The sequence below is a fragment of the Hypanus sabinus genome, chromosome 12 (assembly GCF_030144855.1).
Source record: "Hypanus sabinus isolate sHypSab1 chromosome 12, sHypSab1.hap1, whole genome shotgun sequence".
In the NCBI taxonomy this organism is placed as follows: Eukaryota; Metazoa; Chordata; class Chondrichthyes; order Myliobatiformes; family Dasyatidae; genus Hypanus; species Hypanus sabinus.
The window spans coordinates 88,223,384-88,236,296 of NC_082717.1; the positions used below are offsets into that span (position 1 = coordinate 88,223,384).

At 42.6% G+C, this 12,913-nt stretch overlaps 2 protein-coding genes across 3 annotated transcripts in view; one reads left to right on the top strand and one right to left on the bottom strand.

The window, feature by feature from the left end:
- Positions 1 to 2,578, bottom strand: part of abhd12 (abhydrolase domain containing 12, lysophospholipase) — a 210,108-nt gene extending 207,530 nt beyond the window's left edge. Inside the window, exon 1 of one of the 2 annotated variants that reach the window (XM_059986406.1) lies at positions 2,512 to 2,578. In XM_059986406.1, coding sequence (XP_059842389.1) covers positions 2,512 to 2,537 — 26 coding nt within the window. In that variant the 5' untranslated portion in view covers positions 2,538 to 2,578. The remainder of the gene's footprint in view (positions 1 to 2,511) is intronic. The other variant, XM_059986404.1, reaches the window with a different exon arrangement.
- A 64-nt stretch (positions 2,579 to 2,642) lies between these two features.
- gins1 (GINS complex subunit 1 (Psf1 homolog)) overlaps positions 2,643 to 12,913 on the top strand; it is a 38,080-nt gene continuing 27,809 nt past the window's right edge. The window contains exon 1 of the mRNA XM_059986410.1: positions 2,643 to 2,804. Coding sequence (XP_059842393.1) covers positions 2,730 to 2,804 — 75 coding nt within the window. The 5' untranslated portion in view covers positions 2,643 to 2,729. The remainder of the gene's footprint in view (positions 2,805 to 12,913) is intronic.

Genomic DNA, 12,913 nt, shown 5'->3' on the forward strand with positions numbered 1-12,913 from the left:
TGCCTCTACTTCCTCAAGAGGCTAGAGATACTCACCTTTGAGCCTCACTAATTTCATTGATGCACCATAGAAAGCATCCTATCCAACGTAGTACATTAACTTCTATACCTGTGTCTGCTGAAAACTGCAGAGGGTTCACAGCATATCACGTCACAAAAACCAGCTTCCCCTACAATGGTCTTTGCCTGTACTTCTTACTGCCTAATTAAAGCAACCAACATAATCTCCTCTCTCCCATTGGGCAGAAGATATAAAAGCCTGAAAGCATGCTTAAGGACAGCTTCTATTCCACTGTTGAAAGTCTATTCAACACTTCCCTAGTATGAAGACATTGATTCCTGACCTCACAATCTATCTCATTCTGATCCTGCACCTTAGTACCTATCTGCACTGCACTTTCTCTGTAACTATAGCACTTTATTCTAAATCCTTGTGCTACCACAATGTGATGAATTGATTTGTATAAACAGTATGCAAGACAAGTTTTTCACTGTACCTCAGTAAATGTGATGATAAATCAATTTACTAAGATTAATCGTTATGACATAGAGAATACAATTTACCCATGATAGGGCATAGTGTTTCCTTTAGTTTAATTAGACTTTTCTGTTACATTATATTATGTTCAAGTTTATTATCATGAGCACACATACCCAGGGTATAAGTGCCATGATAATTTGCTTTTTACGGCCACAGTGCATATCAATTACATAAATTAATATGATTTATGGGTAGCTTAGACTACAAAACAAACACAAATAAACTTAACGACATTGGTATATTTTAGGGGAAAGATTGTCTGAGGTAGAATTTAAGACCTGTTCAAGTAAGCCCTCCGTTGGTCAGGGTCGACCACGGATGTTGGGTCCTAGCTGCCTGCGTCTAAGTTGATACGCAAGCCAGGGCAGTAAGGTATAGTGTCATACAGTCATAGAAAAGTACAGCGCCTTAGTACCTAGTAAAGTAAGCATGCAGGTACAGCAGGCAGTGAAAAAACTTCCCTTCATAACAAGGGGAGTTGAGTATAGGAACAAAGAGGTCCTTCTGCAGCTGTACAGGGCCCTGGTGAAACCACACCTGGAGTATTGTGTTCAGTGTTGGTCTCCAAATTTGAGGAAGGACATTCTTGCTATTGAGGGAGTGCAGCGTAGGTTCACGAGGTTAATTCCCGGGATGGCGGGACTGTCATATGTTGAAAGATTGGAGCAACTGGGCTTTAGAAGGATGGGAGGGGATCTGATTGAAACATATAAGATTATTAAGGGATTGTACATGCTAGAGGCAGGAAACATCTTCCCGATGTTGGGGGAGTCCAGAAGTAGAGGTCACAGTTTAACAATAAGGGGTAGGCCATTTAGAGAGTTGAGGAATAACTTTTTCACCCAGAGAGTTGTGGATCTATGGAATGCTCTGCCTCAGGAGGCAGCAGAGGCCAATTCTCTGGATGTTTCCAAGAAAGAATTAGATAGAGCTCTTAAAGGTAGCGGAGTCAAGGGATATGGGGAGAAGGCAGGAACGGAGCACTGATTGTGGACGTTCAGCCATGGTCACATTGAATGGCGGTGCTGGCTCGAAGGGCCGAACGGCCTACTCCAGCGCCTATTGTCTATAGCACAAAAACAGGCCATTCGAAGAGGAAGGCCATATGAAGAGAAAACTGTTGCCCATGCAGCAGGCTCCTCCACTCCACAAAGCTCGTGTATCCAAAGTAACAGCAGAGACCGATACTGTTTGGTACCAGCGGCGTTGCGGGAGTTGCCCGTCAGCGTTGAAATCAATGTAGGGACTCCAACCCCGATATTTTCCTCGGGGTTTATTCCTGAAGCCTTCTTCATGAGTAGATATTGTAGTCGCAAGGCGGCGGCGGTTTGAAATCAGAGTTTTCCTTCTAGATGAGCTGCCAACCACGGCTGACGAACCCCATCTGCCCGAAGTGACTGGTTCTAAAGCGCCAGCAACCCACTTTTGCCCCTTCTCCTGTCAGCAGAAACGGTTTCGCCAGGCTTAGTCAAGGCCAGGAGTTGGACTTGGTTATCAAGGGCTGTTTGAGACGCACGGCATTGGGATAGATAAGGAGAGCTGATGCCCCCACACCCTCACCGACGGCAGTGGGCATGCTGTTGCTCAACCTTAAGGTATGGGTGACAGAATTGTTTGCTTATCTAGTGCATTTTAAACAACATTGGTTTGGGATGATCCCTTTATAAATCTGCACAACAGCAGGAGTGATCACGATGTATTTAGACCAAAGTTCGTGAACGTGCATTTTATAACAGTGGCAGACAAAAGAAGGACCGATCTGGTGAGGAGGGCTGACCTCGGTGGGTCCTCGTTCGGGACGGAGAGTCAGAGCGCAGGCTCGCGATGAGGGGGGCCCACTTGAAAGTTTAAAATAAAAGACATCGAACCCGTAAGGATGGGAGCAAGTTAGCCATAGCCTGAAAGGGTGAAGTAAACAGCACTTGCTAAACAATTTTAAAACAATAATAAATGAGAGAGCGGCACCTCTACCTCTTCTCGAGACAGCGTGGAAACATTGCCCGCTGTTTACAAACGGCACCCAGGCGGCGGCGGCGACTTCCGGGGGAAGTGACGCGACGGGCAGCGCGAGCGGCGCGCTGATTGGCCGGAAGGAGCCCGGTTGCTTTGGCGGGAGAGTTGGGCGCCCGCCTGCGATCAGGCTGTGGGAGTTTGGGTTCACAGTCTCACCGCTCTCTGTAAACTGCTCGATGTTCTGCGAGAAAGCCGTAGAACTGATCCAGGAGCTGCAGCGAGCGGCCGATGGACAACTCCCCGCTTTCAACGTGAGTATCGCAGTGTTCAAAGCCTTTCCGTCTTGTTTTGGACGAAAGCCCTCCTCAGCTGCCGGTGCAAGGTGCTCATCCTCCAAGATTCAAGATTGGTTAATGTCATTTCCAGTACACAAGTGTAAAGCAGAACCAAATACTTGTTGTTCTGGACACGATACCCCACATAGAACATGCAATAAGATAAAGAACGTAATGAAAACAATAAATATAAACACATAAGGTAGCATATAAATAGATAGATTGCATGTGCATAAAATGACGCTCGGCACAGGTTTGTCTGTACATAAGGTAACTGACAGAAAATGATAAAGTACCGGTGGCGGGATATGTGGTGGAAGTGTGTTGATCTGCCTACTGCTTGGGATAAGTAACTGTTTTTGATTCTGTTGGCCCTGGCATGGATGTTACGTAGCTTCATCCATGATGGGATTGGGACAAACAGTCCATGAGCAGGGTAGGTGGGCCTTTCATAATGTTACTGGCCTTTTTCCGGCTAGTGCCGGTGATGCTCTGGGCAGCTTTGACTAATAACCATTGTAGGGCCTTCCTGTCGGTCACAGTGCTGACTCCGAACCATGCAGTGAAGCAGCTTGTCAGGATGCTCTCTACTGTGCATCTGTAGAATGAAATTATATGGGTGTACAAGTCCAGCTCTCTTCAGCCTCAGCAGAAAGAGGTGTTGGTGAGCTCCTTGGTTGTGTAATCCTTGTCAATAATGGCAGCAAAGTGTTTAATCTTTATCAGTCCTCAGTCCTCCCAAAGATGGATACAGTGCAGAAGGAATGAAGTACAGCTGCTGCAAGAAAATCCTGAGTGAACTGCTGTCATGTTCATGTAGATTATACCAAACTAACAGAGGTTTTTGACTAATGATAAAGGATGCAAATTTAGAATAATTTGAAACAAATATTTAACTAAATAATCGACTTGGGTTAAGATTATTTATGTTGCAGTTTGCATCAAAACACCACAGAGAGTGATCAATCAAGTAAATCCAAAATTTGAGGTATGTTTGCAAAATGTTAACAAGTCTGAACTGGTCATGTCCCACTTTACATAACTATTGGAAGGACATATTTACTACCATTTCCTCAATTTGGAATATAGATTTACAACCTCATTTTATTACTGCAATTTTTGGCATACCAAATGAAGATGGTAATCAGTTTTCCCCTTCAATCAGACGAATGATTGCTTTTGTAACATTAATGGCCAGAAGGTCTATATTACAAAACTGGAAAGAAGTAAATCCTCCTACCACATTTCAGTGGTTTTCTCAAACTATTTCTTATCTGAGCCTGGAAAAAATTAGAAGCACTATTTTTGACTCATCAATTAAATTTGAAGAAACTTGGAGACCGTTTATTCGACATTTTCATATGAATTAATTTGGCCTTTTCCAGTCCTTCTTTCTGCTTATTCATGTTCAGGTATGGAGTTCTGGAGTTTTTTGACACTATCATATACTTGTAAGCTATTATTATTGCCCATGTTAGTTTAGTTTAGTGTTTTATTTTTCTTAATATATACTTTTTTCACATATTTTCAAATTTTTTCTTCTTTTAATGGTTATTTTTGTTTTTTTTCGTATATAATCATATGGACTTGATTGATTAAGGTATTTTTTTTCTGTTGATGTTTAATAGGATATTGTTATCTTATTATCAACGTGACTTCAAGTCTATTGTATTCATAATTTACTCATTATTATGTTATGTTTTTTTTATATGTATATATGAAAATCAATAAAAAGATTGAAAAAGAAAGAAAGAACAAGTCTGAACATTGATGTTTTAAGTTGTCTTTAGATATTCTTGCATGCTGAATCGAATAAATAACACAAAGTTCTTGCACTCCAGTGTACCAATGATGCCCAAATTCAAGTTCCCCACTTTCAAGGCCTCTTCATCTCATGTTCGCGATATTTACCGCTTATTTATTTTTTATTATTTCTTTTTGTATTTGTACAGTTTGTTGCCTTTTGTACACTGGTTGAACACCCAAGCTGGAGCAGGCTACCATTGATTCTATTATGGTTATTATTCTGTTATAGATTTATTGAGTATACCGGCAAGAAAATGAATCTCAGGGTTGTATAATAAATTTACTTTGAACTTTGAAGTTCACTGTTGTCGTAGGCATACATATGCCATGAATCTTAGTTTTGAGAACAGCAGCATTCTACATTACAAGCATAAGTAATCATAAAGTTATTGTGATGATACCTTACTTGCACATGCACAAAGATAAACAACAAAATATGCATAACTGCACGACTACAAGATAAAGAGAGAAAAAAATTGACCTAAGTAATGTACATTTTGAATGTAACATTGAGGCCCCCTTGTGGGATAAGGCATTTAAGCAGGTTCTGATTATGTCGAGCATTTTTCCTGCATGTTTGAGGACCATGCTGTTATTCTTGATGTCTTGGATATGCAGTCACTAGCAAAGTGTCAGCCCAGGCCAATAACCTCAAATAAATCTCTTTTTTTTTGTATTTTGAAAATTTATATAAATGAATTGCAATTCACAAATATTCGTTTAGGCTTTAGATGTAATTGCTAAGCCATGTTTGTGGTTTGGATTCTTATTTTAAGAACTTACATGGATCATGTGCAATAGAGTGGCATAAAGTACTGCTAGGGAGTATGCAACTCAGGATTTTTATGTGAAGGAAAGAGGTGCTGCAGTGAGGCAAAAATTAAACTGCTGAAAGAACTCAGTGGGTCAAACAGCTTCAGTGGAGACAAAGGGTTGATACCCTACATCAGGTCTCAGAGTGTGGAGGGATGATAGCTGGCATTTGGAAGTGAGGAGGGCTGATACAGAGGCTGATAAGTTCAAGTTTATTGTCATCTGACTGTACATATACACAACCAAACAATACAGCATTCCTCCAGAATACAGTGCACTCACAAAGCACATATCACACACAGCAAGTAAAACAAAATATTACCACAAACAAGTTAATAAGACATTACTCAAAGTGCATGTAGTGCGTAGCGCAGCAGCATGAGTAAACAGTATAGTAAACAGGTCACTGTCCTGTCTTAAGGCCTCGGTGGTGGCAGGCTATTCATCATTCTCACAGCCTGAGGGAGGAAGTTGTTTAAAAAGTTAGGCAGTCCTAGTCCTGATGCTCCTGTACCACCTTCCTGATGGTAGTGAGTCAAAGAGATTGTGGTAGGGATCCTCAACAGCACTTCGATCCTTACTATACAATACTTGCGGTAAATGTCACAAGTGGGGGAGGGAGATTTCTTGGCATTGTTTACTATAGGGTCTTACAGTTTAGTAACATATAATAATGCAGCCAGTCAGGACATATGTTGGTGCTCCTGTGGAAAGTTGTTAGAATAGGGGTGGGGAGCCTTACATGCCTCAATCAGACCAAGCTTGCTTGAGTTTGTGCTGGCTAGGATCCTCCTCATCTCGGCTGTGGCTAGACAGGGTGCTTGTTCTTCGGGGTATGAGGGTTTTCCTCGATGCCATACCATTCATTGCATCAACTTGTCCATAGAACAATTCTGTCTATCGGGAAGGGAGGTGTTGCTGTCACTGGCATGCAGGGTGGACTTGTAATCTGTTATGGTTTGTTTGTTTACTTTGCCACATCTGCTGCTTGTATCCCTGGTGTCAGAAAGGTGCCTATGAATCTTTTTATGAGTACTCCCACTTTGCCTTCCTGATGGCATATGAGATTGTGACCCTTGCTGACCTTAAAATCATCTTATTCCCCGATCTGAAGGCAGAGTCCTGACAGTGCACTCACCTCTGCAGTCAACCATTGGTTTTTGTTTTGTCTGGCAGTGTAGTGCTTTTTCATACATAGCCAGTCACTGATCCCACATTTCATCAGTAATGTAATGATCGTAGACAGCTGCGTGTCTGAATATGCTGCAGTCCTTGCTTTCGAAACAGCATTGAGGTGTAAATTAGTTTGACTTGTTTAACCAGTGGTCTGTATGCAGAGATTAACAAAACGCGTATGTGGCCTGAGCATTCGAGATGAGGGCAGGGAGCAGCCTTGTAGACTCAATGATCATGAGTAAAGACCAGGTCTACTATATTCTTGCAAAGTTGACATGTTGGGAGAACTTTGGCAGACCTGCTTTTAAGTTGCCATGATTGAGTCGCCAGCAACAGTGAAGAAGTCATCTCAGTGAGTGGCTTTGAGGTTGCAAATGGCACCATAAAGCTCCTGCTGCACCTCCCCAGCACTAGCAGCAAATTGGAGCGATGTAAATAGCAACAGTCACAATGACAGTGAACTCTCCCAGTAAGTAGAAGGACTTGCACTTCACCATTTAAAAATTAACTGTGCTGAGCAGTGGGCAGTTGCTGCTGAGGCATTCACACGCCAGCTCTTATTGATGTAGATACACAGCCACTTCCACAGGTCTTTCCTGAGATCACAGTTTTTCAAGGCCTAAGGAGATTAGGCCTTCTAGCTAGAAGGCTGAGTCTGGAATGGTGGCTTGGAGCCACATTTCTGTCAAGATGAGTGTGCAGCAGACCCTCATCTCCCGCTAGTTCATAAGCAGATGCAGGTAATCCAGTTTATTTTCTAGTGATCAGATGTTAGTGAGTAGAACCGTCAGGAGTGCAGGCTTGCAGGGATCTGCTTTAAGTTTCATTCAGATACTTGCACACTTTACACATTTCTGCATCCTCGTGCAACACTTCCGACGTCCACTCCCCTGAGTAGCTGTGGTCGTCTGTGGCACAGAGCGAGAGCCCGTTCCATGTGTTAGACCGTAACTGTCCAGCACCTTCACTATGCCACTCGCTGGTGAGGTAGAATTCCAGATTTTAGTGTTCTCTATGATCAGTAGCGATGGGTAAAACATAACAAAGGGGGGAAAAAAGGCAGACAGTCAGGATAGTTAGGTAGGGAAGAACGCAAAGATGAAGATGAAGCCTGGTAGGTGAGAAGTAGAACCAGATAGGGAGGGACGATGAGCAGATGGAATCAGGTGGGGGGAAGGGATGGGAAAGACAAAGCAAAGAGGACAAAACCCAAGTAAGTAGGCACAAGGGACCAGGTGGGGTAGGGTGAAAAATCTAGGTAACTATTGGCGGGGGGTGGGGTGGGCTGGGTGGTGAATGATGGATAAGGTGAACATAGAGAGAGCCCCTAGGTGAACTGTTGGGAGTCAGAAAGGAACGTGAAGAATGTGCTGCCTGAAATTGGAAAATGTCTTGATTCTGTCACTGGACCATAGGCTACCCAAGCAGAATAAGGGGTGTTCTTCTAGTTTATACCTGGCTTCACTGTGGCTGTGGAGAAGGTAGAAGACAAACAGGTTAGTGTGTGAATGGGAAAGAGAGTTAAAATGGCATGCAGATGGAAATCTCAAATGGCTGATGCAGATAGCACAGGTGCTCTGAAAAATGGTTGCCTAATCTACACCTGGTCTCACCAATGTAGAGGCCACATTGCGAGCACCTGTACAATAGAGCAGGTTGAAGAAGGTGCAGTGAATCTTTGCTTCACCTGGAGGGACTGTTTCTGTCCCAGGATGATGATGAGGGAGAATGCAGGGGCAAGTGTTGCAGCTCCTGCAGTTGCAGGAGGAAGTGCCAGGTGACAGGGAGGTGTGGGCAGGAAGGGATAAGAGAATCAAGAAGACGTGGAGCGAGTGGTCCCTGAAGAAAGGTGGGGAGAGGAGGTGGTGTGGCTAGTGTGATATTGCACTGAGTTGGTAGAGATGAAGGACGATGTGGATGTGGGAGTCAATGGACTACATGTCCTGCATCTTGTAGGGACTCCAGGTGCAGGAGGTGGCATTGGTCAGAAGAACTAAAAGCTTCAGCCTTAGAGCTTGAGAAGCATCTATAACCACTGTCCTCCATCTGCAAAGCCTGAATATGTTATGGTTGGTACATTTCATGAGATGGTCACCCTCCAGCCTAAGAAGTAACAGAGAGGGACTGGGTGACTGCAGGATGGGATAAAAGGAACAGGCAGGTAATCAGGAGTCTCTTGAAAGTGCTTGCTGTCTAACCAACAATGCTGACAAGTGAGAGGCATCTTGGGAAGTGCAGGTGGAAAAAATGCTTAAGTAATTTCATTGCCTCTTGCTGGAATTTTAATCAACTACTCCATTATAATGTGTTCAAATTTATGATGGAAGCCACTGAGAGACCAGCCATTCTAATTAAACACATTCACCCATGGTCATGACATATTGCCTCAGATATGGATCACTCAATTCTTCAGTTTGTATTGTAGAGAAACTTATGTTATCCAATCTGCTCCACTATGCTTTCCCAATTATCTTGAACTTCATGTCTGGTGTGCGTTGCCACTGGCAATTGATTAATAAGGTGGAAAATTGCACAGGTCAGGCCTTAATATTGACTGACAAAATCCTGGCAGTAGCACAAAGTCACTGGAGTGGCACTTAGCTCATTGGAATCCGAATCGGGTATAATACCGCGAAAGTTATTGTTTTGTGGCAGCAGTACATTGCAATATATAATAACAAAAACTATAAATTACAATGAATATATATATAAAAAAAGAAAATTAAATAAGTAGTGCCAAAAGAGAGAAGAAAATTGGCAGTGTCCGTGAGTTCATTGTCCATTCAGAAATCTGATGGCAGAGGGGAAGAAACTGTTCCTGAAATGTTGAGTGTGTATTTTCAGGCTCCTGTACCACCACCTTGATGATAGCAACATGAAGATGACATGTCCTGGGTGATGAGGGTCCTTAATGATAGATGCCGCCTTTTTGAGGCATCACCTTTTGAAGGTGTCCTGGATGCTGGGGAGGCTGGTGCCCATGATGGAGCTGGCTGAGTTTACAACTTCCTGCAGCTTTTTCTGATCCTGTGCAGTGGCTCCTCCATACCAGACAGTGATGCAGCCAGATAGAATGTTCTCCATGCCACATCTGCAGAAATTTACAAGCATCTTTGGTGACATACTAAATCTCCTCAAACTCCTAATGAGATATAGCCACTGTCATGTCTTTGTAATTGCATCAATTTGTTGGGCCCAAGATATAGATGCTCAGAGATGTTGACACCCAGGAACTTGAAAATCTCACTCTTTCCACTTTTGATCCTTCAATGAGGATGGGTGTGTATGCCCTTGACTTTCCCTTCCTCAAAATGGATTAGTTAAACATAAATGTTGGACTAATGCTAAATATTCATTGTGTTTTTCATCATTATCAATACAGATGAGGATGCCTATCTTAGTTCTTTGTCCAGAATGTTGAAGTCACCTCAGTGGAATATACAACAGTTTGTTAAATTATTTAACAAATGATGGCAGATGGAGTTTAATGCTGTTAAGTGTGAGGTGCTACATTTTGGTAGGAATAATCCAAATAGGACATACATGGTAAATGGTAGGGCATTGAAGAATGCAGTAGAACAGAGTGATCTAGGAATAATGGTGCATAGTTCTCTGAAGGTGGAATCTCATGTGGATAGAGTAGTGAAGAAAGCTTTTGGTATGCTGGCCTTTATAAATTAGAGCATTGAGTATAGGAGTTGGGATGTAATGTTAAAATTGTACAAGGCATTGGTGAGGCCAAATTTGGAGTATTGTGTACAGTTCTGGTCACCGAATTATTGGAAAGATGTCAACAAAATAGAGAGAGTACAGAGAAGATTTACTAGAATGTTACCTTGGTTTCAGCACCTAGGTTACAGGGAAAGGCTGAACAAGTTAGGTTTTTATTTGGAGCATAGAAGGTTGAGGGGGGACTTGATAGAGGTACTTAAAATTATGAGGGGGATAGATAGAGTTGACGTGGATAGGCTTTTTCCATTGAGAGTAGGGAAGATTCAAACAAGAGGACATGAGTTGAGAGTTAGGGGGCAAAAGTTTAGGGGTAGCACGATGGGGAATTTCTTTACTCAGAGGGTGGTAGCTGTGTGGAACGAGCTTCCAGTAGAAGTGGTAGAGGCAGGTTTGGTATTGTCATTTAAAGTAACATTGGATAGGTATATGGTCAGGAAAGGAATGGAGGGTTATGGGCTGAGTGCAGGTCAGTAGGACTAGGTCAGAGTAAGTGTTTGGCATGGACTGGAAGGGCCGAGATGGCTTATTTCTGTGCTGTAATTGTTATATGGTTATATTTCAGAGCTGTTAACTCCATTTCGTTACTTATGTATATGGGTCACTCTGAAAAGAACTTTTATCAGTTTTAAATTTGTTCTTGTTTAAACAGCAGTATCTTCTAAACTTCCAATTTACAGCAATTTCTGGACTTGCTTTAAAAAATGTTTTGGGTCCTTCCTCTTGAGTCAGACATCTAATACTGTTATCAACCTGTGACTCATCTCATCACCTGCAGTCTGCACTTGGATTATCTTTCTAGCAAGTAATCAAATGCAGTTTTTGTACAGAAGATGTGGTGTAATTGAAACTACAAATTATTTATGAGAAGTTGTCATCGCTGGTATTTATTGTCCTAATTGCTCCCAGCCAAGCAGGCAGCTGTAAATCGGCCACACTGGTGTTTCCAGATTTACCCAAACATCAGATTGGGTAAGGATAGCAGATTTCCCTAAAAAAACACTGGATGGCAGATGGTTTTAATAATATTAGAAGTGGAAGCGGGAATAGGATTTTGGACCCTCACATTTGGTCAGTCATTCAATAAAGTTATAATTGAAGTTTACCTTATTGCCATTTTTCTACGACCATTTGTTATGTTACTATCCTGAAACTTGACTACCTCTGTTTTGCATCCTAACTGAGCTTTGTCATCCCATGTGTATAGAGAATTCCAAGGCTTGCTACTTTCTTGGTGAAGAAATTGCTCACCTCAATCCTTAATGGCTGACTCATTATTTTAAGACTGATTCTTGTTCTAGTCTCATCAGTCAGGAGATATATTTTCTCAGAGTGTATCCTGTCAAGTTTCTTTAAAAGTTTGATGTTTTGATGCAACCACTTCTCGCTTCACTCGACTTGAGAGATTATAGACTCAATCTGCTTATCTGTTATCATTGGGTGATTCAGCTACCCACTCCCATCCCAAAGAAATCACAAGAATTAAACAAATTAGCTTTCTTCTTATTAACTATCACAAATATATTTTTCCTGAGGGAGGAAGACTTGCACAGTGTTCTAAAGGTATCAGACAATGGCCTTGTACAATGCCAGTTTCACCGTTATACTCACCCAGCATTAAACTCTGCTGCACCCCATTCTCCCAACCCAAAAATGACCTGTTTACTGCATCTTTCCATTAATGAACTATTGACCCAAATCACTTATTTTTTTTTTAATACTGTCTTGTGTAGTGGTGATCAGTTGTGTCTGATAATGACAGGAAACCTTTGCGTAAGACTTTATAAAGTGGAAGAGCTGTTGCACTGGGGCAGTTTCACTCTCTCGACCTCAGAAATCTGCATGAACAAGCATCACAAATGGGTCTTCCTTGGTTGTAGTGGATGACAGTGATGCAGGTGGATGCTTCACTGGTGTCATGGATTATTGATTACCTGACTGGCAGACCTCAGTACGTGCGCTTGCAACACTGTGTGTCAGACAGAGTGGTCAGCAGCACTGGGGCTCCATAGGGGACTGTCCTGTCTCCCTTTCTCTTCACCATCTACACCTCGGACTTCAACTACTGCACAGAGTCTTGCCATCTTCAGAAGTTTTCTTATGACTCTGCCATAGTCGGATGCATCAGCAAGGGAGATGAGGCTGAGGCTGGTGGGAAACTTTGTTACATGGTGCGAGCAGAATCATCTGCAGCTTAATGTGAAAAAGACTAAGGAGCTGGTGGTGGACCTGAGGAGAGCTAAGGCACCAGTGACCCCTGTTTCCAAACAAGGGGTCAGTGTGGACATGGTGGAGGATTACAAATACCTGGGGATACGAAGGGACAATAAACTGGACTGGTCAAAGAACATTGAGGCTGTCTACAAGAAGGGTCAGAGCCGTCACTACTTCCTGAGGAGACTGAGGTCTTTTAACATCTGCTGGACGATGCAGAGGATGTTCTACAAGGCTGTGGTGGCCAGTGCTATCATGTTTACTGTTGTGTGCTGGGGCAGCAGGCTGAGGGTAGCAGACACCAACAGAATCAACAAACTCATTCGTAAGGCCAGTGATGTTGTGGG